At 33.8% G+C, this 27,706-nt stretch overlaps 2 protein-coding genes across 2 annotated transcripts; both read left to right on the plus strand.

Annotated features, from left to right (window-relative positions):
* The first annotated feature begins 1,033 nt into the window (after window positions 1–1,033).
* Window positions 1,034–4,816, plus strand: LOC130817775 (sec-independent protein translocase protein TATA, chloroplastic-like). Its single transcript, XM_057683656.1, has 2 exons — window positions 1,034–1,462; window positions 4,516–4,816. Exons 1-2 carry the CDS (start codon window positions 1,139–1,141, stop codon window positions 4,648–4,650), a joined length of 459 nt encoding a protein of 152 aa, XP_057539639.1. The 5' UTR covers window positions 1,034–1,138; the 3' UTR covers window positions 4,651–4,816.
* A 1,587-nt stretch (window positions 4,817–6,403) lies between these two features.
* Window positions 6,404–25,945, plus strand: LOC130817776 (pre-mRNA-processing protein 40C). Its single transcript, XM_057683657.1, has 15 exons — window positions 6,404–6,613; window positions 8,774–9,243; window positions 9,331–9,488; window positions 11,225–11,262; window positions 12,029–12,107; window positions 13,063–13,533; window positions 14,999–15,082; window positions 16,922–17,062; window positions 17,215–17,321; window positions 19,675–19,798; window positions 20,572–20,715; window positions 21,248–21,394; window positions 21,772–21,894; window positions 24,393–24,725; window positions 25,428–25,945. The coding sequence occupies exons 2-14, from the start codon at window positions 8,790–8,792 to the stop codon at window positions 24,708–24,710; spliced, it is 2,388 nt and encodes a 795-aa protein (XP_057539640.1). The 5' UTR covers window positions 6,404–6,613; window positions 8,774–8,789; the 3' UTR covers window positions 24,711–24,725; window positions 25,428–25,945.
* Window positions 25,946–27,706: the final 1,761 nt, after the last annotated feature.

Consider the following 27,706-nt stretch of genomic DNA (forward strand, 5'->3'; position numbering starts at 1 on the left):
CAAATTGCTGACATTTTCACAAAGGGTCTTGGAGGTCCGAAGTTTAAGAAATTCCGTAAACAACTTGATATGACCTCAAGATTTACTTGAGAAAGAGTGGATGTTCAGGGGAGAGTTAAAGAAGGGCACCATCCATCTTCTCTTTTATCAATGCTTACATTAGTAAAAAATTTACAACCAAGGGTAGTAAAATTCTACTCATATCACCCCTTCATATCAAGCTAAGTATAAAAACTTTAAATGTTTGCCGACCTTTGTTGAATTTTAGAGCATTTCTAGTGTACAAATAAGGATGCTCATCACTTGCATTTTTCCAATCCCATCATAACATCTTTGAGTGGTAAAAGTGAGAGCAATATTTTTAGAGCGAGTTGTGGTAAATAGAGAAGGATTACAACGATTATATTTATATATTTTTGTTTTGTACTCCCTTTGTCATCTTCGAATTTGTTCAATTTAATTAAAAAGCTCCTATAAAAATTATTAAAGATGATAAATTTAAAATTGACATTGTGACAAACTCAAAGAAACAAACCAACCTATAACTATAACTAAAACAAAACACCGCTGATATCATCATTTTAAGAAATTGCTTACGTGTCACTTTCTTAATAATTTTTTTTTACTAAAATTCAATGATGATATTATTGTTATTTTGACTTATATTTATATTTTTGACTTTACTACAATCTAATTATGATTTTTTAGTTTCTAGGTCACATCAATTAATGTATTAGAGAATTAAATATTTATTTTATTTTTTCAATTATTTATAAAATCTTTTTAATTTTATTTTTTAAATAAAGATGATTAAAATATAATATAAATTTTGTCTTTTATTGTAATTTATTTGTCATGAATTAAATTTTTACAACCTGCACACACAATATAAAATATTATATAATATATGTATTGTATACATCTATTAAGAGTGAAATAAATATAACTGTAATATAAAATTTATTTCTTAATATTTTAATTTTTTAGTTTGTATAAATATGTCAAGGGCCCTATTTAATTCTTCATTAGTCGCCATATATCTTGATATTTATGAGATAGCAAGTCAAACACTTCTATTGAACTTCATCACTTATCCATCATCATCTTTCCCCGAAACCCACTAAAAACCTTTGCAAAAATGGAGATTTTAACACTTTATCCTACTCTGAATCTTCCCAATTTCCAGAAATCCACCTGCCTTTCTTCTTCTAAATCTTCTTTGTTTTTCAATCAAAGCAGTACCAATGCTTTCTTCAGATCCGTTGATACAACGGGTTTGGTTTTAAAGTTCAAAACCCGACCCATTTACCAAACCAGAAGAGGGTACTGTTGCAACTCTTTGTTTGGACTTGGTGTGCCGGAACTTGCTGTTATTGCCGGAGTTGCTGTTCTTGTTTTTGGACCCAAAAAGCTCCCTGAAGTTGGTCGTAGTTTCGGTAAAACTATTAAGAGCTTTCAACAGGTTTGCCCCCAATTTTTTAGTTTTCTTTTTCATTTTTGGGTATTTTATGAATTGTTATTTTGCTATTGTGTATTCAATAATCAATCTCATAAATGCTGATAAGTTTATCATTGTTCTGGATTGCTTTAATTGAATTGTTTGTAATTTTTGAGTACAAGCTAGGTTGAGGGAAGGGGAGAGGAGTTGAGAATCGAACCAAGGATCTTAAATATGCTCTAACCGAGACAAGACTCATCGAATTGTTTGTAATTTGATAGTGTGAATGAGAAAGTAGCCTGAAGGATGGTGCATTTAAGGGAATGTTTATGTTTTGAACTGATTTTATGCCCTAAAATTCAATTTTTGGATTTTTTTTCATTTCTAAATGGGTAATACAATGACATTGAGGGTGATTTTGATGAATGATGACGAGACTTTTGTGGCCCCAAACATTGCATTTGAACTGTCAAAATGTTAGATTGATGGGTCTTTTGGGTTAATCTTGCTTCGGAAGTGAGTAATTTGTACTATTGAGAGAAGGTTTGATAGGAGTTTAAGATAACTTGTCTTGTTACCTAGTCCTAATAATGGGCATCTTATTCACAACGCTTATTTTTGAGGTAAGAGTCAAGGATAGAAAAGACATGGAGGAAAACTAGCCATGCAAAATGTTGATTCAAAAAGTAAATCATCCAATGATGATGAGGTTTTTGAGCATTTGGTGGGACAAGTTCTGGCTTGCATTGATGAAGGCATAGATGGAGAAGCAAAGACTTACATTTGCCATGAGCTTGAAGAAAGAAGAATGAAAGGTGAGAAGGGGAGGGTTGCTCGATCAAGCAAGGGGGTGCTCATTCGAGCAATATGAAGTAGCAGCAGACAGAGTCACCGAGCATGGTTTGCTCGAGCGAGAACGAGCATGTGGTGCGCTCGTTCGAGCAAAGCATGTCAGACATCATGTTTGTTGCTTGTATGTGTGAATATGAGGATTTTTGAGGCTTCTTTGACCTACGGAAGCTTATAAAGAGGGTCTTGAGGGTTAGAAGAATGCAAGAAATATGCTTGTGTTGTTGAACCTTGTGAGAGAAAACTTGTATTTTGAGAGAAACTTCATATTAGTTTTATCAAGCTCTAGAGAGCGAGTTACTATGAGAGTTTTCCTATTGCAATTGTTGAATTCACATCAAGACACCATTAAAACTTGTGTTCTTGCGTTATTTGGTTTCTTGCTTGGTTGATTTGATTCCTCCATTAGTGTGCTTTATTTTTCTTGTTTTCCTTCTTTCTTATTCACCTAGGTAAGGTTCAAATCCTTTCAATTTAAAAGAGATGAGACATCGAGTTTGACAATTGATTTAAACCTTGAAAATTTTGCTAAGGTTGATTTCTTAGTTCCATTTCTTGAGAGCGCATCTTGGGCTTGGCCAACCCCATCTCTGATTGTACATCTTTTATGCACTCATCTTTATTAGACCTTTTTTTACGAATTTTGGAATTAGGTTTTCTTTTCAAGTATGGAGTGTAGCATACAATGAATTCATCAAAACATTTGTGCTTTTATTTGCTATCTACGGATATTCTTATTTCGCAAGATTGTGTGGCGTGCTAGTCAGGGTAGTAAAAGACATGAAATGCTAGCACGATGCTAGTTTTCCCATTCCCTTACAATATAGACCCTGTCCTGATCCAGAAAGCCCCTTTTCAAACCAGTATCTTCTGTGTGGTCATTAAATGCCAGAGGAAGACCGAAAAAGGTGTTGGAAGTGCTAGAGTCTTTTCCCAATGAATCTTTATGTCAGAGATTGTCAGATATAAAAGCAATGGAGGAACGAGCTTGTCGTATTGATGCTCTGAAGGAATGTTTTATTGGTTTCCCATGCCCATTTATTAGCACGAGTAACATCAGAAAGCAGCGGTAACAATAACAATGTCAAAGCCTTCCCAATAATATGGTGATGGCTATATGAACCAAAACAAATCGACGTGGGAAATCGTCAATTATAGTAATTTTACTTTATTCATCGTATCTAATCTAATACTAATCTACAAGAAAATGAATACCTCTCCTTATAAATATGTTATTTCGAAATTAGAATGGTCTTGCTCATCCTCTTTGTTTTTGCAAATAGGTGTTACTATAATGCTTTAGACTCAAGTTTTTTGGCATCTTTTCATTCTCCATATTTTGTTAGAGGTTAGTTAACCAATTCAATCCCATATGACCTAAACATTTTCAAACCTCAATAGAAATATCGTTAGGACCCACCAATTTTGCAAGCGGTATAATATAAGCTTAGGAAATGTTGCTACATGAGTCACAAAGGTAGGAAATAAAAAATTTATCGAACCAGCTTCATTTACCAAATCCTCGTACCAAGTTATGTAGCATCAATTTCTAGTAGCCATTACAAGTTTACAACCAGAGATGATCTTCAAGTACTGTGGCGTCCATGATATCCGTGATTTTTTCCTATGGTTTTGTTGGACTTATTCTTGAAGTTTCTTTCATTTGCATATGTGCGATGCGACAAGTCATTTACTGTTCAAGGATCTTTGCCCTACCAATTCCATATAATGTATGTGCTGACTTCCGATTGGCGATTGCTAATTTCTTTACATTCTTTGATATGGAAGTATGTTTAACTTGAAATCTTCAGCTTGTACCATAGTGTAAAAATAAGGCCGCATCGCATAGCATTGGCCGCGTTGTAAAGGTGCAAAAAACCGCGTTTTAGACCGTATCAAGAGTTATCTTATGGTTTTGACTGATATTTAGGCGTTATGATAACTGCATCACCGTTTTGTTACCACTATCGCGTCCTTTACCTCATTTTTACACTATGGGTTGTACCTTTTCCTGTTTATGGCATGACTGATAAAGGGATCAAGGGAGGTAATTAATGCAATTGTATAGGAATTTACTGAATAAGAATGATCTATTCGTGTTTCCCTTATTAGTTTCGTGTAATATCTTGTCGCAACTCTAACAAAAGACGCTGAATATCATTAATCAAAATAGAAAAACCCGATCCTCTTTCTTTCTGATGAATTTCGTTTACAAACAAAAAATGCAGGCGGCAAAGGAGTTTGAACAAGAACTTAAGAAACCAGATGACTCCGAGTCATCCGACACTGTGATTGAAGCAACATCAGCAACCGAAAGCTCAGAAGAAAAAGAAAATGTAGTTTCTTCATCGAAAGAGAGTTAGCGAGTCGATGTACTCTTAAATTTCTTAGTAGTCGGATCACACATTTTTGTTGCAGTTTCTGTATTGATTAGCAATTTGGTTGTTGTGTATAATCAAATACTTGTGCGACTTCCCGCTGTATCAAGAACGTAAGCAATAGACTTAATATGAAATTTACTTCGAGAAAGTTACGAGGTTCAAGAAGGTACGAAGGATGATGTTTCTTATGCAAGATTAGTTCAATCCATTCACATGTTTGCGTAATCATATACTTCCAACATTCTGAAATACTTGTTACATCTTCATTCAAGTTTATTTTATATATTGCGGCTAGTGTAAGAAAAAATAAGTCAAAAAATATCTTATATGTCTAACTTGAATTTGATGCAATTTTTTAAAATCATACATTTATTCATACATGACTTAGGTTTAGGATATATTTTAGTGATTTTATTCGATTAATAGATTGAAAAATGAGAATGACCTTATATCACTAAGAAAGAATGTGGTAATGGAACTTATAGGCTTAACATGGTTAGAATAAGGGATCAATAACATAACATAACAGGATTTTATGATGTATTTGTGTAATTTTTTTAATGTTTTGAGGTGAAATAGTAGAAATTATGTCAATTGATAGTAGACCTGGGAAAACAGTCGGTCGGTTGGATTAATTTCGGTCGGGTCATTTTCGGGTCGGGTCAGTTTCGGATCAGGTCAGTTTCAGGTCGGATCACTCTGGGTTTCGGGTAGGTTCGGATTGACCCAACGGGTTATCATAAAACATTAGAATATCCAATCGACTAATTCAATATAAAAAAAAATCATTAAAATGTCTAAAAAAAATCATTAGAGAAATTACATGTACGATTTTCAAAAAATAGTTGGTATGTCAGGTTCATTTAAGTGCAAGAAAAATAGGAGAATTAATACTTATTTTGAAAGACTTGTAAGATACGCACTTTATAAAAGTTATTTTGTTTATTATAATTGTAACGTTAGATAAAAATGACGTTAAAATTATCTTCACAATTTTCATGTTGGATCCGACCCGAAAATGACGTCTAATTAATAACGTTCAATGATCACAGAGTTATAAAAGGTGCCTAAGACTCCTAGTAGGTGAAGAAGTTAGTACATAAGTTGTACTCAGGTGGCGAGTCGCCTCAAAGCTCCCACGCACAACCCATGAATCACCGCATAAAACAAACGAACAATATTATGCAAATTATAAGTCTACGCGTATTAACCAAAATCAATTACTTATAACCACTAATTGTTTCATATTAACACAACATAAACATGTCTCTTTAACAATTCGGTACATTGCATTGAATGGAAAGTTTTTGTTTCACCATAGTTATTAATTAAACTTTAAATATATTATTTTTTTCATTATTGAATGTAATATGCTAACTAATATATTTAAATTACTGATATCACTCGTCATGACTATATATAAATTTAATAATAAAACATTCATATTATTAAATAGAAAAACTCTTTAAAAATATAAAAATTGATATTAATAATTTAACTTTTTGCCCATTTATTATAAATAATTCAAACTTTAGATTATTTTTCAATAAATCAACCTTTGTCCTTAGTTTGCTATTAACATATTAATTCGGTATGCTGATGGTATAAAATAAAAAAATAAAAAATTATACTAATAATAAATTAAGAACAAATATTAAATTATTAAAACAAAATTAAAAGATTCAATTATTAATATTAATTTTTCCTTTAAAATATCTTTAAAAAAGAAAGAAAACAAAAGCAAAAACCCCATCTCCTTCCCTGACGCAAAACCATCGACATCAAAGCCTTCTTCCTCCCTCACGCCAAACCCTAGTAGCGGAGCCAGCCACGGTGACTGCTCCCTTGCGAACCACCACGAAGTGGGTTGCTCTTCACCTTCAGCCACACGCAGCAACACCATCACCATTCACATAAAATCCTCACCATTTCTTAAACCCTTTTGGTGAGCTATCTTTTTCCCAATTTAATTTCAAGTATTTGGAGTTTTCTTTGATAATATAAGCTTTACTTGTTAAATTGAGTATAATACAACGATTTTGTTGTGCATTAGAGTTAGATTTTGTTATTTTCAAACATATTAGGGTTAGGGTTTGATTTGGGGATGAAATGGATGTTGTATGTATGCTATTATGATGTATTGGTATTGGGACAAATTTTAACATGCTCCTGTTAGTGTTTATGTTGTTTATTAATTAGGTAAATAATCGTTGAAATTGACTATAGTTGTTAGGAACATTGTTAGTATGGATCATTGGGTTTTATGGTGGTTGGAATTGTTTAGTGTTATGAGTAATATGTTCGTGAGTTGTTGTCGTTATATGGATGAGGATGTTATGTTTTTTTGAAGGAATTAATATTAACAATATTATAATTGCTTTATACAATAATTATCAAGTCATGTGAATCATATTATGTTTTCAAGAAAAACCGTTACTTTCTTTATTTACCCATAAAGAAACTTTTGCTTATAAGATGCTTGGTAATGGAATTGAATTCATTGGTATAATTAGACCTTGTAAGGTAATGGATGAGTGTAGCCTATTATTTTATAAGTGAGCACAAGTATGGTTATTAGATGCTTGAACGTATACCTTTTAACTCTGAAAAACTGTAATTGTATCTTATTAAACTAATATTAGGGCATATTTCGGATGTTTATGTTTACCTATATGCGTACAAACAATGGCATTGAATATAATATGACGTTGTTATTTCCTATTTGGTAATGTCAAGGAACCAATGAGAGCCCTTTGGATTAGCAATATGATGTGGATGCACAACCTATCCACTTAAAAAGAGGGATGAATGAGATTCGAACCCATGACCTTTTGGTGCTATGTATGAGTATGTTGTTATCTGTAAATACCTTGGTAGTTTAACTTGAGGTCATGTAGGCATTTGGACGGTTGGTGATTTGCGACTTTGTGACTTTGCGAGTGTGTATTGAGTTTACTGGTTCTTTAATTGGCGAATTTGGATTACACAGGTCATTTGGACTGTTGGGATATGCTACTTTTTAACTTTGTGATTATTTGGGTGGAGGGACATTTGGGATGGGTGGTGAGTGAGATTTATCCGCCGCATTTTTGTTTAGATTTAATGATTGAATCACCATTTTAGCCTTGCATTTTACTGTGATATAACACCTCATTTCCTCTACAGGGCGTGGGGGAGGGGGGGGGGGGTTAGTTGTTGACTGTGTAGGAAGAGTAGGCGATTTCGGATTCATCAATGGTGATGCTGATTGATGTCTTGAATCCTGAGGATGTAGGTGATTGCTAGCAGTTAAGAGATGTAACGAGTGAGTTATTATTTCAAAGGACTTAGGTGATTGTCAGGCCTACATATTAATGACGACACTGTTTGTGAAAGGACAACCTTATGGCATGAAACAGTATAGAGATGCTGAAGGGTAAAATCTAGTACTATTATCCTATGGAAATGGATGGGGAACACAAAGTTTGTAATATTGGCCCTGAACTTGCTGAAAATATTGTTTTGATATTTGGAATTATGTTAATTGTAATTTTTGCTTCTTCCGTCCCTTATAAGGGTCTTCTTTTATGACTTTGATGTTCTCTTCCTACAAATTGTTCAAATATGATTACCTTCATGCATCCATTCATTTCACATGTTACTCGCTCTTTTTTTTTCTCTATAAGTGATGTATTTGACGGAATATAATCAGAGAGAATTATCTAATCCTAAAATTTAGTCTTAATGTTGTTACTTTTGTTTCATTTCCTTTTTCTTATTCTTTTGCCTTAAAAATTCTTTTTGATCTTTTCCCTAGCTACAACGTCTTTTTACCTTTTTTCATGATATATTTTAGTCAATTATACTTGAATATACCAATTTCCATTAAACATGTATGATTTAGTACCTTTTTATGTGAATTTGCAATGTCTTGATCCTGCTCATCCTGCTCAAATTTCTTTTTGATGTCTTTCAGAAAAAAGCTGAAATGCTTCTCATTTCATAGATTGTAGAATGCAGCGGCTCCTTTTATAAAAGTTTAAAGTGCAATGTCTTCATCTGGTTCATCACCTGTACAAGTGTCTTCAAACTCTTTGATAACTGTATCTTCCATGTCCAATGTCAGTCAAGCATCTACATCAATGTCTAATGCTCCATCAGTTGCATTGAACTCTAGTTCGCCCGGGCATGCTACTCCGACGGTGTTGTCCTCCAGTCCTTCTGTTTCTTCTGCAGTGATAGGGTCGTTCCCGCCTGTAGTAATTAGACCCGTTGTGCCTGTTGCTCCGCATCCATCTAGCGTAGCTGTTCAACCACAACCGTATCCTTCGTATGCAACTATACCAGCCGTTGGTTCTTCTCCTCAACAACTTTGGTTGCCGCCTCACCAAATGGGTGGATTTAGGCCTTCACTCTTACCATATAATTCCTCTTTTGCCGGGCCATTTGGTTTTGTAGCACGTGGTGTGTCTCTTCCTTCCGTTCCTGTCCCAGATGCACAGCCTCCTGGTTTTACTCCTATTGGAAAAGCTGGTGCTGTTACTCAGATGGCACATAGTTCTGCTATGAAATACGAAGTACCTCCTCCTGGAATTGGTTTGTCTCCATCGTTTTAATGCTGAAAGTACTTATATATGTAGCTTAGCCTTCAATGTTTCAAGTATAGTACTTTTGGTTTTGCAGACAACGTTATTGCTAGTGTTGGTACCAGTGGTGAGGCTGTTCATAATGACCTGTTGGATGCATGGAGTGCTCATAGAACTGAAACTGGGGCTGTATATTATTATAATGCGATAACTGGGGAATCAACATATGAAAAACCCTCTGGGTTCAAAGGAGAGGTATTTCAGCATGTGTGCTTGGTTTGTTCAAGGTTCCCATTTTTTGGAATATATTCCTTTGGATTGTGTTGACAAACACACAATATTTTTGATTATTATGCTCTATGTATTGTGCTTCGTATTTATGTAAAATTAGAGATGACGTTGCAATGAGGGGTCAGTCAAGCATAACCTCTTAGCTATTACAAGAGTAAAGTTTCGTACATCCGACCTTCAAAGCCCGTCTAGGGGGAGCCACTTGGCGATAGATTAATAACATGTTTTTGCATTATGTCATGCTTTATCTCGTGTACGTTGCAGATCTAGTAATTTTTTTATTTGATTGAATGTTGATTTGCGTGTTCTTATAATTTCTTTGTATGGAATAATTTCTGTCATGGTTTATGACTAAATGATTTTTGTATTAACATTGTAAATAAAGCTATGTATAAAGATTGTTGTGATAGACCACCTTTCTTTTATTTAGAACACCCTATGAAAATAAGAAAGAAATATTCAGATAGGGTAGAAGTCTTTGAGTGCTGCAATACTCCTAGTGTTTTTTTATTTCCAGCGACAATATGTCTTCAACTATTACATCATGGGTATTTATACCCCTAACAATAACAAAAATGACCCATAGCAAGCTAAAGACTATTCTGAACAGAATTCGGTTAAGACATATAAAAACTGTCAAGTCCCCTTCTTATTATTTCTGCTTTTGTCGCTCTTTTTGTAGGTAATGAGTTGGATCTTGCTCATTGCTAGAGTTCTACCTTTTCCTCAAGGTGTGCTTTAGGAAAAATAGCTATCATCCTGGCAAATATTCCCATGTGGCTATAGACTTAGGCACCCATCCACACACCAAAATTTCTGAATGAGCATTATCTATCACCCTGACTTGCACATCACTAGGCTGAACTTGTAACTCCAGTTCAGCAGAAACTAAAGGAAATAGGGTAGAGGGTTTGATTGCTCCTTTTGCTTTCTTGAGGTGGGACTGCTATGAACATCGGCTGGTAGCTGTAGTTTATAGGCTACTCTCCTACCTTTTGTAAGACATTGTAAGGTCCATAGTAATTGAAAGCAAGTTTCTCATTCAGCTTTGTGGCTAATTTATGCTGTTGGTAATGATTGTATTTTGAGGAATACCAATTCTCCTTCATACAAAATGTCCTTTCTCTTGGCATTGGAGTAATGACACCACCCCCACAACAACAATGCCGAGCTTAATCCCAAAAGATTGGGGTCAGCTACATGAATCAATATATTAATTTCAATAGTCGTTCATATGGATTCTACTTCTCCATTAATTCCAATTTTCTACCATCTTAATCTGTAAGTATTGGTTATTCATTATTTTTTCCACTCCTGTCCTCTAAGTCATCTTCGGTCTTCATCGCCCTTTTTTAAGTCTCTCAAGCTCTAGCTTTCTATCTTCTTTACCAGTTCACTAACACTCCGTCGTTGCTCATGTCCAAACCATTTTAAACGAAAACAATTCTCTTTTATCTATCATCATTTGCAACTCCTAAACCCTTACATCTTCGTTTTGTATTCTATCCCTCAAGGCATTGGAGTAATAACATGTGTTATCTTTTTCCTGCTAGTCATGTATGATGTATCCCTTGAATATTTTTTATCGTGCAAAATGTTTACAATATTACTAGTAATTCAGTCAACTTTGTTATATGAAATCTTTTGTTTAATTTAATGTTACTGATTTCTTTCCTATCATGTGTCAATTATGGATGCAGCCAGCAAAAGCAACTGCACAGCCAACTCCTGTTGCATGGTGGGTACCCGAGTCCGTTATTAGCTTATATTACTGGCTTAATATGTTGTAATTCTTTTGTTCATGCTGCTAGTTATTCTTGGACACACAATATTACACTCCATTTCTTTTTTCATCATCTTCCTGCTTTTTTGCAGTTTTAATTATCCTTTTATTGTTTAAAAATCGTTCATAATGCATGATTTTGACACTTCTGAATGAGCTCTAGTAAGAAGTTAAATACATATGCCTGATTAAATTCTGTTTCACTGCTAACGCCCCCATATGTTGGGATTAAAGCTTTACATTCTTTTGTAAATAAGTTTTATGTTATAATCTGTGGTTCAACATCCTGTTAATGTGCGTCCTTTTTTGTATTGTGGTGATTTTTATGTTCCTACTGATGAACTCAATGTATTATTCTGGAGTTTTGCAGTAGCTTTATTTTGTAGAATTAGGGAAACAAAATGTCTGTTGTAGTGTTAATTTAAGTCTCAGAATTTCCTGTACGTTTTATCTTGATGGCTGGTAGTCTTCCTTTTCTTTGGTTCTCTTTTATAACCCCCCCCCCCAGGCACGAAACCATTAGAATTTTTGAATCACTTTTTGACCTTGTATGGTGTATTGTTTGCTTTGCCTCTGTATAGGCTTATTCCTTTTTTTTGAGTATTTATGCTTTTTGTGGTGTTTAGTTGCTGATCGCATTAGCGGTGCTTATATACTGGAGTTAATTTTGAATTTCTTGGCTGAGATTCCATTAATAACTTTGTGGATTGTTTTTGCATAGGGAGAAAGTGACTGGAACTGATTGGGCATTAGTCACCACCAATGATGGCAAGAAGTACTATTACAACACCAAAACTGAGGTATCATCTCCTTGACATACATTGCTTTTAGACACAATATATGGGTCACTATGCAAATCGTATGATTTAGAAACTACTCTACTGGTCTGCAGGGGACCTTTTGTTTTTCTTTTTCTATTTTTTTGTGTCAGCATTGCATCATCACAATGCCACTTAAGTGACTCCCACTTAGATGGGGTAAGGGAGTTTGAAATCAGAGAATAACCTACATCACTGAATAAAAGCTGTGTAGTATTTGAAAATGATAATACAGGCCTTATTCAATGGAGTAATCTTTACCTTGTATCATTTTTCTATCGACATACCTTTTGTCATTATTGGGTGTTCTAAGAGAAGGATCCTCACAACATGTAATAGTATTGATGTTGCATGACTTATGCTCATAGTTGACTATGATAATAGTTATGGTGAACAAAAATAACTTGTAAAGTTGACTTAGATTGAGAAGGAAGTTCATTATGCCATTCATCCATTTTGTGCAAAAATTAACTGCAATTAATGTCTTGGAGATTTCTGGAATAAAGCTAGTATGTGAAGAGATGTAACCTACATATCTGGGCTTACGGGTTGACAGAAGTTTGGTGCATATGATATCTATCTGTTAGTTAAGGGAGGATGCTTTCTGTGGCTAGAAAGACAAGTTGATTTCGATTAGTGTGTCAAGTTGGCATTTCATTGAAAGTTTTGGGTTGATGCCATCATTGAAGTGCACTGGTGACATGGTTAGATAATTTGTCCTTGTATAATATGTAGGTAAGGAATTTTCAATTGATTTTCTAGAGATTATTCAATTTCTATATCTTTTTCGTTAATCATTATTCTTTCGATTTATTTGTTACTCTTTTATGGCTATCGGTAATCTTTCTAAACCTGTTGTTTTCAACTACTGAAGTATTGTGTTCTTTTGAATAACTTTTAATGTTCTCACCATTATGAAATCCTTTTCTATTATCAGACCAGTAGCTGGCAAGTACCTACAGAGGTGAGTGAATTGAGGAAAAAACAGGAAGTTGACAGTGTAAAAGAAAACTCAATATCAGTGCCAGATTACAATGCAGTAAATGAAAAAGGATCTGGTCCTGGTACATTAAATACTCCTGCTCTCAACACAGGTGGTCGAGATGCGATAGCCCTTAGAGCACCTGGCATTCCAGGTTCATCCTCTGCCCTTGATCTAATTAAGAAAAAGCTGCATGAGTCAGGAGCTCAGGTTACCTCTTTCCCAACTAGTGCTTCATCAGGATCAGCATTATTAGAAGTTAATGGGTCTAAAACAGTTGAGCCTACAGCTAAGGGTTTCCAAGGTGAAGGAAGCAAGGATAAGCTGGGAGATGCTGATGGAGATGGCAAAATATCTGACACATCATCAGATTCTGAGGATGAAGACACTGGACCTACGAAGGAGGAATGCATAGCTCAATTTAAGGTGTCTTTCTTCTCTCCTATTTTTGCATGAATGATTAATACAGAGTATTGAACTTATATGTGAGTTAGAAATTATAATTATAAGGATCATATAGTGATGAGACATATTGGATCACCAGAAAGCTGGAGTAGGATTGGGTAAACTTGTTCTTCTGCACTTATTGATCATCATATGTGAGGCGGTTCTACGTTTTACCTTGAAGTAATTTATGTTGAGTAGTTTAATTAACTTGTATAATTCTTCTGAAAGTTGTTACTTATTCAAAAGTTGTAAAAATATATCTTTAAATTAAGTTTCCTGAAGATTTGAAATTCATGTTGTTAGCTGTGCTAAATTCTTTTTGGTACTTGTCTTCTATTGTAAAAGTTGACCCAATTTTTTTATTCTGGCAGAGTTTTTGTCTTGTCCAGAATAGCTTTTTTTAATCGGCACATAATTTTTTCTTTCAGCTGAAGCTTGGGTATTGACACCGAGACGTAAATACTTGTCAATTGTTAGCTTTACAAATACATAAAAATAGAAAAATTCTTTCATTATTTTACTACTTGTTCAGACACACTTCTCTGTAGATGAACATGAGTGCCTCAAGGAATCTGAAAGCCTGCCATTGTCAGTCACACGCCTTAGTTGCGATATTTTACTTACTACCTTTAGAATTTGAAGCTTAAGCCATCTCTATCAAGTATTCAAGTTATTATTTAATCCCTAATGTTCATTCTCTTTTGCTTTTGTTATTTATCAATGTGTTAACTTTTGGTTTTCTGGTCTGATGTGTTTGTTTTTTGAATTTTGAAAGGAATACTTCTTGAAATGAGTGATCATATGCTATGGACTGACTGTTTCAATTATATAGTAATTTTGGAAAAGAAATAATAAAAGGACAAAAGAGAAACTGTATTATAAAATTGGTGATTACAGATGATTACAACCCTAAAAGGATAATAAGAAAAGATTAATCAAGCTATTCGAGACGCTTGAGATCTCCCTACGAGTATAAGATTCACCCACTATGTGTTTAACAATTTTCTGGATGATTATGACCCCTTAATCTTCTCTCTTTATAATAAAACTACTAACTTATTCACCAAGTCTCCCTAACCAAGCGATTACATAAATCACCCTTACGTAAACTAATTATTCAAAATACTAGATCATTGCATCATATAGCCAATTAAAATGCTGATTCTTTTTAAAAAGAGTTTTTAAATGCTGTTTTCTTTTAAAAGTTAGGTGCGCTTCTTTTTTGGTTGGGCTTGAGTGAGATTTTTGCAGAAGAGAAGTGCAAGGGATCTTCTGTGGATTTCTGATTATAAATCTGGATGTTCCAATCTTTCTCGTGGTTATACACTGAGTTATTTCAATTTAGTATAAGTAGCATTTGCTGTTGTCTTACTCTTAATTGCTCTCTGTTCTTTCTATTATACCTTTTAATGGGTTTAACTATCTTGTTGCTCTGGAATTTTAGGATATGCTGAAAGAACGTGGAGTGGCACCTTTTTCAAAGTGGGATAAGGAGCTGCCGAAGATTGTGTTTGATCCACGGTTCAAGGTTCGTTCACTACAAGATTTGGAATATTCTATATTGAGGATGCTGGGCTCTGCAAAGGGTCTTCCTTAAACAGGTCGAATCAGATAAAGTTTATCTGCAGAATAGATTTCCATGTCCGTTTCGTTTGCTATTTTTTTAGTGCATTTTCTTGCCTTTCTTCTATAGAATTCTTTATAAAAGGCATGTACTCAGGTTTCAGAGGAAGAGGTGGTTTTGCAACTACATGCTTATTGATATTTTTATTTCGTGAGGTTTTGTTTATCAAATCATGTATGACTAATTCTTATTCCTCTGCACCTTATGTCATGTGATTGGATGGTAATCGATGCCCTTATTTTACTTTCCATATGTTGGCCAAATCTTCCCTAATGGGAGGTTGGAACTTGGAACTTGGAACTTGAGAATTACCTCAATTTCCTTTCCCTTTTCTCCATTTATAAGTATACCACCCAAATCTTCAGTGAAACTAGTAACCAACACTCTTTCCATGGCTCAGTGAGCATTCCCTCCATCAACACAAGCAAGACCCCAGGCCCCACCTACCCAATCAAAATCCATCGACCACCCAATCAAGTCGTACGACTAATACCAACACCAATTACCACAAACTTGCAACTAGACTAAGAAGTAGAGAGTAAGGCTTTTAGTTGGCTAGAGGAAGGAAAATCATGGGATTTACTTACCTAACACAAGGTTTTAAAACTTTTCTCTTGACCAATCAATGATATTTGAACCAAACAATCCTCAATATTCATTTCCATATGGAAAAATGAAATGAAACTCGTCAACTGGTGTCTTGTATTGGCAAGGAGTTAAATTAGCAGCACATAATGTTTTTTGAGGTTTTCTATGAATTTGAAACTAAGAGGTTGTCTATACTCATCTTATCTTAATGAAAGTCATCCTTTAGATGCTGTTAAATAAACAAGCAATTGCGAGCCCGTCTTTGAAGTAAATTTTCTCCTTTATGAAATATCTGGTTCTTGGTATCTACTTCAAGCTAATAGTTTAAAGGTTGTGATACAAATTTAAAGACCCAAAAAATACTATAGGGGTATTATCTACTTCAAGCTAATAGTTTAAAGGTTGTGATACAAATTTAAAGACCCAAAAAATACTATAGGGGTATTATCTACTTCAAGCTAATAGTTTAAAGGTTGTGATACAAATTTAAAGACCCAAAAAATACTATAGGGGTATTATTAATTGTATAGATGTGCACAAACAATAGATAAATGGGTTGATTCGTTGGAATATGCAATAATTCACGCAAACAACGTATTTTTATTATGAAATGTCAACTTTCATCCAGAAAGTCCAATAAAACGATCAATAGATAAAGTGATAAGATTTAAATAAGCCCTATTAAATTCTTAACACGACTCTAGAATATTTTCTAATAAATCATTAAATATAAACCAAAATAAGTTAATAAATCTAAGTTACTACTATGAATACTCGGATCTCTGGACTTGCTTTTAAGCCAATACTGCTTGAAAGTTTTCGTTTTGAAGGTAATCCGAGTAGTCTTTCGTTTTGCATAAGAGTGGGTTTGGATAACATTTGAAGTAGCAAAGTAGGGGAAGGGAGGGGAGGGAAGGGGAGAATTTTGTGCTTTCCTTTTGAATCTTTTTAATGTTAGAAGGGTTTGTTTTGTACAAAATTAAATTATAAAGGAATTATTCCTTCCTATTCCTTTCTCTCTCCCTTCATTTCCCTCCCCCACCTCTCCCTCAATTTCCTTCTAACCAAATATAGTGTAAATGTTGTAACAACTACCTTATGTTTCCTTCTTCCATTTTGTCCATTTTGCATTAAAAATCGTGTTTTCATATGTAGGCCATTCCTACATATGCTGAACGTCGATCATTATTTGAACATTATGTTCGTACTCGAGCTGAAGAGGAACGCAAAGAAAAGCGCGCAGCTCAAAAGGCTGCAGTGGAGGGTTTCAAGCAGTTGTTAGAAGAAGCAAAGGAGGTTCTTTGAGATAAATCTTTGTTTATTTGGCTTATGCTTAATTTATTTGGAGAAGTGGCAAAAGAAAGATATAAAAGAGTGAACCTTTGGTCATTGATTTAATTTTGATATTTTTCTTACGTCAACTTGCTTACATGGGCTCTCTTTATCAGGATATTGATCATACTACTGATTACCATAAATTTAAAAAGAGATGGGGGCATGATCTACGATTTGAGGCGTTAGAGCGCAAGGATCGAGAGGCTCTACTCAATGAGAGGTACATGAGTTTTATCATGCAAATTCCTTCTCTTTGTTTGTTTCTTTGAATCAAGTAGGCGTTGTTTTCTTTGTATGTATTTGAGTTGTGTTCCATATTTCTAAGTTAGGCTTTTTTTGCGAGTTTTCTTTATTGCTAGACAATGACTAAAAGATAGACAAGATATTACTTTGGCTTTATTGCTTTTTGCTTTGTTAATGCAACTATGCAAGTGTCTTATGGTTTGTTTTCTATGCTCATAGTTTCTGGCAACAATTTTTTTCTTTTGTTCTAGTTAAGCATGGCTTGGAAGGCTAACAAAGTCATCTACTTTAGGGATCAGATAGTTAAGTATGGGTACTAGAACCTATATGGACCTTGTATGCTCAGGCCAAAATGCTAGAGGGATGTACCTCCCAAAGTGCATATTTGGCTTACAGTAAATGAATAGATTGTTTTCAAAGTTGTTTATATTTGGTAAAATCATTAACCGGGGCCACCAATCTTCCCTGGCCTCAGAACTATGCCAAAACAGTGCCACCAATCACTTTCTTTTCTTCTTTTCTCTCTCCTTTTTGTCTCACTACCACCTTAGTCAAATTTGTCATATTTATGGGATCTGTTTCCAAAGTCTAATGTCTTATCTTTGAAGAAATTCAACTTACATATTATATGTATAATTCATCTAATAGATTTCAGTTGATAATGGATATAATCGAAATAATCTTTAAGCGCTTTGTTTTCATGAAAAAAGAAACAATTGTATGTCAATTTTTTGTAGTCTGTTACTCCCTTTGTTTTCTTGAATTCATAGTTTTGGTAATAATAAAAGAACTCTTATTGGTGACTCTGAGCATTGAATAATTGCTGAAAATTTGAAATTGCTGATTCAGTTTTACAAGTTATATTGATAAAAAGTTAAAATTTGAGACTAGAAGTCTAGAATATCTAGCAGCAAGATGGAAGGAGAAGCTCAAAAAGGGTGTTATGATAATATGATCTACCAAAAAAAAAAATTCTTATTTAGAATTTCAAATTACAAAATTGCCGAGTGTGTTATAATCAAAGTTCAATGGATATAGGAGATGAGTGAGATTGTGGGAGAAGGAAAAAATAACTAATTTGTGTTGAACATTTATTATATATGTTTTTTTTTTTGGGGGGGGGGGGGGGGGGTGGGAGCCTGAGTGGGCTATTGTTGGCGGACTTTGTTGGTTAGTTGATGCATATTGTAAAGATCTTGTAATGAGCATTGTGCAGGACTTGTGAGCACGTGGCAATATCATGGCTCATGCTTCTGCTATACTTTGTGAAAGGGTGGGCGAGGAGAGAGTGAGCATAAGTGGCAAAGAGGAGGACATGGAGGCAGATTTGAGTTTTTTTTACAGCAGATAGTTCTGAATTAGGTTTCTTGGAATTGGTCCTTGTAAGGTCTCTCAAGTCCTTATAGATTATTTTTCCAAACATAATTTTTACAAGATTTGGATTCAGAAATTCTGGTGTTACTCTTTGATTAGATTTATGTATGTTGCCATCTGAGTAGTGCCAGTTTCAGTCTGACTAGTAGGTGCAGTCTTTGTGAACAAGAAGAATTTTGCTTATTCTCTTTGCTGTATTTGAACCGACCACTCCAGTGCAGGGTTTTTCTATGGGGTTTGACTTTGAGGAGTTTAATTGAAAGGGCCCTGTAATACCTAAGATGTGATAGTTGTGTGGTAGAGAAGCTGAAGGATAATGCGCATAGGATATGGAAGTTTAGACATTTGGGAATGTATATTGAATCATGAATACTGAGCTTGTTAGTGGCTGTCTTAGTGGAATTCAAGTTCTTTTTTTATGGATTTTGGATTGATGGATCCATTGAAAGCCTTTATATGTAAATTACTCGTCTTTTTTGGATTCTTAAAGATAAACTATGTAATATTTGTAGCCTAACTGCTTTAAGGCTTCTAGTATTTTCCAATTTGATTGTTGGGGGTGGAGGTGTCTCCAGACCATTGACTGGAATTGCTATTGTTAAATCTCCGTGTTAGCACTTTAGCTGTTAGCATCGTATCTATAGGAAACCATCCCTTGTTTCTTTTTTTGTGGAATCCTTCTTACTGCACAAAAGGTAGTGCAGAACATAAATGAATGGTGTAGTGACTTGTTTGAATAAAATATTAGTTTATTCAATTTTCTACTGTGGTGTGCTAATCACTATTCTTGGTTTCATTGAGTATTGTGAATTGTTGTTATACCTGTCTTGAAAAATGTTTGTGATATTTATTATGCTAACATTTACTTTTTTCTTATCGTGGGTGTAAGTTTACTGATTACATTCATTTCTTGAGTTTATGTCTTGTTCATGATTTTTTATTGGTTGATGTTGCAGGGTAATATCACTAAAAAGGGCTGCTGAAGAAAAAGCACAAGCAGAACGTGCTGTAGCTGTTTCTAATTTCATGTCTATGCTTCGAGAAAGAGGGGATATAACTGCAAGCTCTCGTTGGTCCAGGGTGGGTTTTTTTCCTGCAGCCATTGAATGATACTTTATTAATGCGTCTCATAATAATATTTTGTTGGATCTCTAACGTTGACTAGGGTATGTAGTTTGTCTATTTTTGTTGAAATACTAGGATATTCTCTAAAGTAGATAGAGGGAGGAGAACCAAATTGAATCAATCTGAAATATCTCTCATATTTAATTGAACATTATGACCTTTCTTGAACTATCTTCACTTGTTTTAAGGGAACTTGAATGCAAAAACAGTAATACTCCAAATGTTGGGCATGTTTGATGATATCGTCGTCAATTTTTTGGACATCATAGAGTGGTTTCTAAGTTTGAGTTAAGTCTTCAAGAATTGAAGAATAAGTTCAGGTCTTTTTTAGTTTTGATCAGACCATCTCTTGCTGTTCGATGCAAATCTCAAAACAGAAAACTGAAGTCAAATGATATCAGCAGCTCGTTATTTATGAGGAAACCTTAAGGCAAACTTACATTCCTATAGACCTTCACTCTTCTTACTGGTAATATCATCTGGTGGCACTTGTTTAAGGCTATACTTTTTATGTACTCTTCCTTGTAACCATTTAGTAGATATAATCTGCTCATCTGGATGTTACTGAGTACAAAATATTTAGGTATTGAACACCTTGTTGTAAGTCAATTCTTTGTTCTTAATGATGTGATATTATGAAAAACTTGATGACAGCAGTTCAACAGGTCTCGTTAAGTGCTTTGACAAAAGTGTCTGTGACTTTCTCTGAATAATAATTAATGTTCCAGGTGAAGGATGGCGTTCGGGATGACAACAGGTACAAAGCTGTCAAACACGAAGAGCGTGGGTCCTTATTCAATGAATACATATCTCAGTTAAAGGCTGCAGACAGTGAAGCTGAAAAGGAAGCTAAGACGAGAAAGGAGGAACAGGTAGGGAACTTGAAGCGTTAATGATAATTGGCCCCCTCTTCTTTTACCCCAAATGTTGTGAACAAAGTATAAAATGTGTTCACATTGCGTCTAGCCCAAATTTGGTCCTCCCTGGGTGCTTTGCTAATCTTTGTTTCCTTAAATTAAAGAATAGGAGTAATGCCTTTGGAGTAAATGACGCCCCTCTAGGTCTTTTGACAACCTAAATCAACTTTGCTCTGTGTTATGGTTGTAATCTATCTTTCTTTAAACTTTGCTTCATAGAGAACCAATTCTTCCCCAAATTATCTTAAGTTCCTTTATGTAATGTCTATTACACTTTCAATGGATCTGGATATCTAATGTATGTTATTCAATTGGAATACAGTGGACTACTAGAAAAACTTGTTTTCTATATGCTCCAATGTAGTTATAGTGCCGGCGAAATAAGAGTGGCTTTTCTATTGTTGTACTCTATTGTTTGTTTCAATTTGTAAGCTTCAAGGTGGTTAATGAAGATTCTTTTGGTGTGTTGCACAACTAACAATGATAGGAGAAATTGAAAGAAAGAGAGAAAGAACTACGGAAAAGAAAAGAAAGAGAAGAGCAAGAGATGGAAAGAGTACGCTTGAAGGTTCGTAGAAAGGAAGCAGTGGCGTCATATCAAGCATTATTAGTGGAAACTATAAAAAATTATCAGGTGAATTCCGTGTTAGCAGATTGCTGTTGTTTTAATTCTCTCTATGTTCCCTTCTTCCTTTTATGCTCATTTCTTTTTTCTTCATTCTCCAAATTCAAGGCTATTCGCCAAAAATAGACTGTTAAAATAATGTAGGTGTTAACATGTTTTGGAATTCCAGTATTTGCTCTTGTACTCTTAATTATTGAAAGAAAATATGCATTCTTGTTGTATCTATTTAGTTTTAGTACTATCATCATATATGATTTTCGATTTTGACTTTTGGTTTGTTATCTATTGAGTTTTGATGCCTTTACATTCTAGTTTCCCTATAATTTCTAGTTCTATTTGGATGAATCACATGTTCATGTACTATTTTCTGCACCTTCTACTGCTAGGCTTCATGGACAGAGTCAAAACCTAGACTTGAGAAAGATCCGCAAAGGCGTGCATCCAATCCTGATTTGGATGAATCTGATTTGGAGAAGCTCTTTCGAGAACATGTAAAGATGCTTTATGAGGTACGCAGTAGAAAGATTATGATTTTTTTTGTCTAGATTATTCCATTGCTTTTCGTACTGGTCATGCAAAAGAGAGTTAGTGATCCAGCGAGCCGTCTGAAAAATTCTTTTTCATGTAGCTCTTAGTTTCCAGGATTTTGAAATTTGTTGTTTTTGGCATTTACATCGATTTATCTAAGGCTTGGTTGTGCTATACTTTTGCATTTGATTTTACATTATGATTGTTGTTTTTTTTTGGTGTTGTGTCATATATTAAATATGGGGATACATTGGGCATGCTAGTAATAGTTAATTAGGGTTAGGGAGTATATTTCAAAAGAAGATAAATCTAGAGAAGGGGGAAATTGTATAAATAGGGAAAGGAGGAAATGAGGAAAGCATTTGATAATTGGAAACATTACCAAGAATAATTCAACCTTTTCATGATTTTTTCAAAATAATCCCATCTATTAATCAACCATAATCCCAACTTTAGGGAGTATTTGCCTAGAGTAAACTTGGATAACCTGATGACCTGCTATAGTAGGTATTCACCAAAATTGTAAATTGAAAATTAATTTAAAATTAGAGAAAAATTTTGAAAATTTACATAAAAAATTTTTGAATAATAAAAAAAATCAAAGTTTTTAAAAGAATTTTGAACATTTTTTTCGACATTTTATTTTAATTTATATATTTTTTAAAAAAACTAGCTATTGCAAGTCATTCGATTACCGGGTTTACTCTAGGAGAATACCCTTCAAAGTTGGGATTGTTCATGGTTAATCAATTGGTGAGATTATTATAGGAAAATCATAAATAGGTTGGATTATTCTAGGTAATTTTTCCTAAATAATTTATATACACATTTGCAGTGAGTTTTATGCGCATTTTGGGAGAGGGTAAGCCTCTCGAATGCTTGTATTACCTATCTTAATCTTTTAATTACATGAATATAAGGTGCGTTTTCCTTTTAATCTCATTTACATTCTATCATCCGCTAATATTCACAACAAAAGTAGATCCGTTCTAGTACAAGTTATTTCAGCTTTGGATGGAGTGAATGTAGTTATCCACTTGTCCAAATCAAGCATGAATGTGGGTTCCAAAGGGTAGTTTTGCATATCATCGTATTTCTATACAACTTGAAGGTTGTGACGTTTGAGTGAATAAGCAGTCTATTGCTATTCGTTGTGACTGCAAAATCACCTTTCTCATATAGTACTATTACTTGTATTCACGGGATGTTGCCTAAATTACATTCAAACCATAATAATGTATTTAGGAATCCTTAACCAACTAAATATTACATTATACAATATATCTAATAAAAAAGTCTAAAAATCCTATTAAATACATGGAGTAATAGAGCAAATTCCTACTCTTATGTAGTATAAAATAATGTTATCATCTGGAATATAGCCGTATGCCCGCAAATACTATGTATGGATGTCCTGGATTGATTGAGACACTTTTGTAAATAGTAATAAATTGATTAGATATTTCAACATTTTCCCGTTTGAATGAGTGAGGGAGAAGGGTTGGAAGTAAACTATTGCAAAAGCTGTTGAAGTGTTTCTCAAATTAATGCCATTATAAATGAAGAACTTCCATTTTGCATCAGTGTTTGAAGCACTTACCAAGTTACCATGAAACTAACCAGTCTTCTAGCTGTCTACATAAATATCGGTTGCCAAAGTACGGATTGAGTTTTTGTTTTCTGGTTCTGATGAATGTCCATCCATGTAGCAGTGTTTAAGGAAAAATGGCCGCCCAAATATGGGTTTGTTTGACATAATGTGGTAGATAATTTTCAGTTTGCATATATGGTGTAGCTGTATGGACAAAATGATTTAGGTGAGCAGAGGTTATTAACTCAGTCCTAATTTATTATACATTTGATTGTGGCATGAGTTGATGACACTGAAGTATCAATTGACTTTTAAGCCTTTTTGTAAGGGAATTAAAGTGACAATATATGAAGCAGCTTGTGGTCAATAAGGGGTGGGCACCGAGCAACTTGTTGCAGAACTAGAGCCACTAATAATCTCACTATTGGATATTGAAACTGCTAATTAAATAGTGGTTTGAAGGTGTCATTGAATGAAAAGCTTGTATTCCAATTCTTTGTGGATATTAATATTATCATGGTTAAAATTTTTACTTCTGTTATAAATTGGGAGACTCATATTTTACTTGAAATGCTTAATTAAAATAGTTCGAAGCTGTTTGCAATCAAGGGTCAAGTAGAAACAATCATTTGGTTGATGGCTTTAATCTTGCCTAGGTGAGATTCGCATTAGTAGCATTAGGGGCAATGTAGTATTTTTGCTGTGTAAAACTATTTGGATAGTCATTTAACTCATTTCAAATATGATGGTTTAGCACAAAGCAACGATTATTGTGAATGGAGTATTTTTATAACAGTGGGGTTATATTATGTATTCAGAACTACATTTTTCCCTGTTTGATCATTATTTTTTTGACTTTGGCCTATCTGATTTTTGTGCCATGTCCAGAGGTGTAATCAGGACTTTAGGGCTCTTTTAATGGAGGTTGTAACTCCTGAAGCAGCAACAAGAGAAACAGAAGATGGAAAAACAGTTCTCAGTTCTTGGTCTACTGCTAAACGGGTTCTGAAATCGGACCCCAGGTATGAAAAAATGCCAAGAAAAGATAGAGAAGCACTTTGGAAAAGGCACGTAGAAGATTTGCAGCGTAAGCAAAAAGTTTCTGTTGAACAGAAAGTAGACAAGTATCATGATTTCAAAAGTAGGAATTCGAATGGTTCTGGCAGGCCATCTTCAGCATCTAGGAGTGGACATGATCGAAGATAGTGCTGTTTTTATGAGGTAATGGACTCGGTCTTCTGCAAATAATTTTTATATTACAATTTTTTCAGAGTGTCTTACTGTAGGAAATTCAATGGTGACAGTAAATGCTTTTAACATGTGCTTAAGTTACTACGGTTGAAGTTTTGGTGCATAAGTATGAGGTTATTGCCACGAAATTATTCAGTAGTCCCAACTTTTAATCAATTTTTAGATTGCAAGAATCTAAGTGAGGTACAAATCAGTCAACTGCTTGGAGTTGTCAATTGGTCGTCCCTGGATCGTCTGACTCATCCTTATTATAAATTGTGTCCTTAATATATGTTCGGAGTCTTAGCCTCTTAGGACCGTGAGTTACACTTTGTAGAAGTAATGCTATATTTCATTTTCATTAATTCTCTATTGAGACCGTTTCGCCGTGAGATGACTTCAATTGGGTCAGCATAAATTATTAAAAAAAAAACAGTTCCCGTACAAGTGGGAATTCAGTTTTCATTGTTTTTTTTTTTTAATGTTTTTGTACTAATGGTACTTTTGTATGGACCTATCTGACGGTGAGATGGTCCCATACAAGACGGTCTGATTTATTTTTAGGCATGAATTGGACAACCTGTTTCCCTTAGCAACTTTGTAACTTGATAAATGTGAACCTTCTTACTGCTCACGCTACTTTGTTCTTTAGAGTGGCATTTAGAGAATTTTACTCTTATGGCAAACTTTCAGGATTATGTTCATGACGATCCTTCTACAAATCAGGCAGTTTTCTGTTGGGAGTACTTCCTGCAAACCAGTGCACATTCTGTGTCTTGAATAGTTTTTAGGTTTCAGTGAATGATTGATGACCTTTTAGGTTGAGAGAGAAGCACGTTAGGCATAACTAATATAGAACAATCCAAGTTTAACGCTCTGCCGACTCTTTGATGAGATCAAGATACTGCATCATGTGCAAATGACCGTCAAAGCAGTGGAGTGTGCACGAGTCTGATATGTAGAACGTGTCGGATAAAGTAAAACTGTAGAAGCTTAGAAAAACGTAGCAGTAGCCAGTATTAACTCTTCTATTGGGAATTTTGTAATTATCAGGGGCAGCACAAAAGTTGGCAAACATTTTTAAGCCCCTGTGCGTTCTTAAAAGTTTTTGATGGAGATTGAGCCCTTTAACTTGTTTTATATCAGAACGTTCAACCATTAACTCTATTCTGAAATTATTGAATTTATTAATACCTCTGTTTTAATAGGTATACTTACTTTTATGTGATAGCTTTTTGAGAAGTATAACTATAAAAAACAGAGGAGAATATGTACTCCCTCTGTTCCCTAATAAAGTTCCCACAAGGTATGTTAATGGAGTTAAGAAAAGTATAATCTTTTAGATAGTTGATATAATATTTTGTTGAATAATTATAAATTTGATTGAGTAAAAGTAGAGATCATAAACACTAAAAAAATATTTAAAAAGTTAGGTAAAAATATGGGGGTTTATAACTAATAAAAAAAGTATTTTTAAAAAGCCAGTGGAAAACACATGGGATCATAAAAATATGAAAATGTTAAAATAAAGTTAATGGAAAATATTTGTGAATCATAAGCATTATTAAATATTAAAATATTAAAATGAGGATAAATAAAGTTTTTATCTAGAATTTGTATTATAAATAGAAAAAATTCTTTATGAAAATAACAATTGGGACACTTTAAAATACAAATGAAAACTTTTTAAGAAACGATTTAATGTTCAAGGACTTTTGTTTTTAAGGCTCTGTACGTGTACAACACATGCCTAGAAATTACCCATCTTAAGAATATTTCCTACCTAGTACACTTAACTTAAGATTAGCTTCTACCCAGTACGCTTTAATTATAAAGTTTTTAGTAAATGAGTTCCTTTATGAGAAAATGCACTTTAGCGACATAAGCATTAAAGCCGAATTAGAGTATCAAAGATCATCATGTAGCTGGTGTATAATCACTTTCTCCCTCTTCTCAAAGATTTTATTCCGTCATTTGTCGACATTATTTTTAAAATGTGTCCCAGAGCGTTTCTGAATCAATACTCTCTTAGGCAAGAAAAAGTGACAATACAACACTTTTATAAATTTAAAAAAACACAAATTATATTCAGCTATGATGACCTTCGTCCAAATATTTCTACATTTATTTACAATTGTGTTTTTATATAAAATCATGTTGGAGAATGTGAAAGGAAAACAAATGTATAAGAGCAAAAAATTGATGATTGATATAGTGATTTTGTACATAATATGGATATACAATTTGAATGTATGATCGTATTAAAAAAAATATAAAAAATTATAGGCGTTATATATATATATATATATATATATATATATATATATATATATATATATATATATATATATATATATATATATATAAGTTTTATACACTGGTAATTGTATTTTGTAAAATCAACATAGTAGTTTATATTGGGTTAGATGTGAATAATATTAAACCGTGGAGGAAAGAGGGAGTTTGTAGGAGAAGATGATTAAAGTAATAATTTATTTAATGAATTGTATAAAACGATGAGTATAAGAATTGTTTTATATAGGGGTTGAAAAGGTGAAAATTTCTACTAATATATAATTGTTATCACTTATGCTTAGTAACTCTTAACCTTCATTTTCGTTAAGTCGCTTTCACCTACACGAGGACCGTTGAAAATAAATAAAAATACATAATAATTACACAAATTTTTGTGAGAGACGATCTCTTTGAGAGACCTCTCTAATTGGGCCAACCCATTATATATTTTTTGAAATATTGTAAGTATGTGAAAATTTGAAAACAATAAGACAAAAAAGCAAAAAAATGAATCAATTAGTACAACTTTCAACTTTATTCCAAAAGTAAGTGTGAAAATCTCAAACCTTAGGGTTGGGGTTGTTCGCAGTTATTAACTGCGAACAGGTCAAAAAAGACAAAATAGCTGTGCGTAGTTACTAACGGCGAACAGTTGTTTGACTTTGTTTGACGAACAA

The sequence above is a fragment of the Amaranthus tricolor genome, chromosome 7 (genome assembly GCF_026212465.1).
Source record: "Amaranthus tricolor cultivar Red isolate AtriRed21 chromosome 7, ASM2621246v1, whole genome shotgun sequence".
Lineage (NCBI taxonomy): Eukaryota > Viridiplantae > Streptophyta > Magnoliopsida > Caryophyllales > Amaranthaceae > Amaranthus > Amaranthus tricolor.

Bases quoted from the DNA above. Each gene is read 5' to 3' on its own strand.
- LOC130817775 (XM_057683656.1), top strand. From the start codon at position 1,139: ATGGAGATTTTAACACTTTATCCTACTCTGAATCTTCCCAATTTCCAG. The intron at 1,463-4,515 runs GTTTGCCCCCAA...CAAAAAATGCAG, and splicing joins CTATTAAGAGCTTTCAACAG to GCGGCAAAGGAGTTTGAACA.
- LOC130817776 (XM_057683657.1), top strand. From the start codon at position 8,790: ATGTCTAATGCTCCATCAGTTGCATTGAACTCTAGTTCGCCCGGGCAT. The intron at 9,244-9,330 runs GTTTGTCTCCAT...TTGGTTTTGCAG, and splicing joins AGTACCTCCTCCTGGAATTG to ACAACGTTATTGCTAGTGTT. The intron at 11,263-12,028 runs GTGGGTACCCGA...GTTTTTGCATAG, and splicing joins CAGCCAACTCCTGTTGCATG to GGAGAAAGTGACTGGAACTG.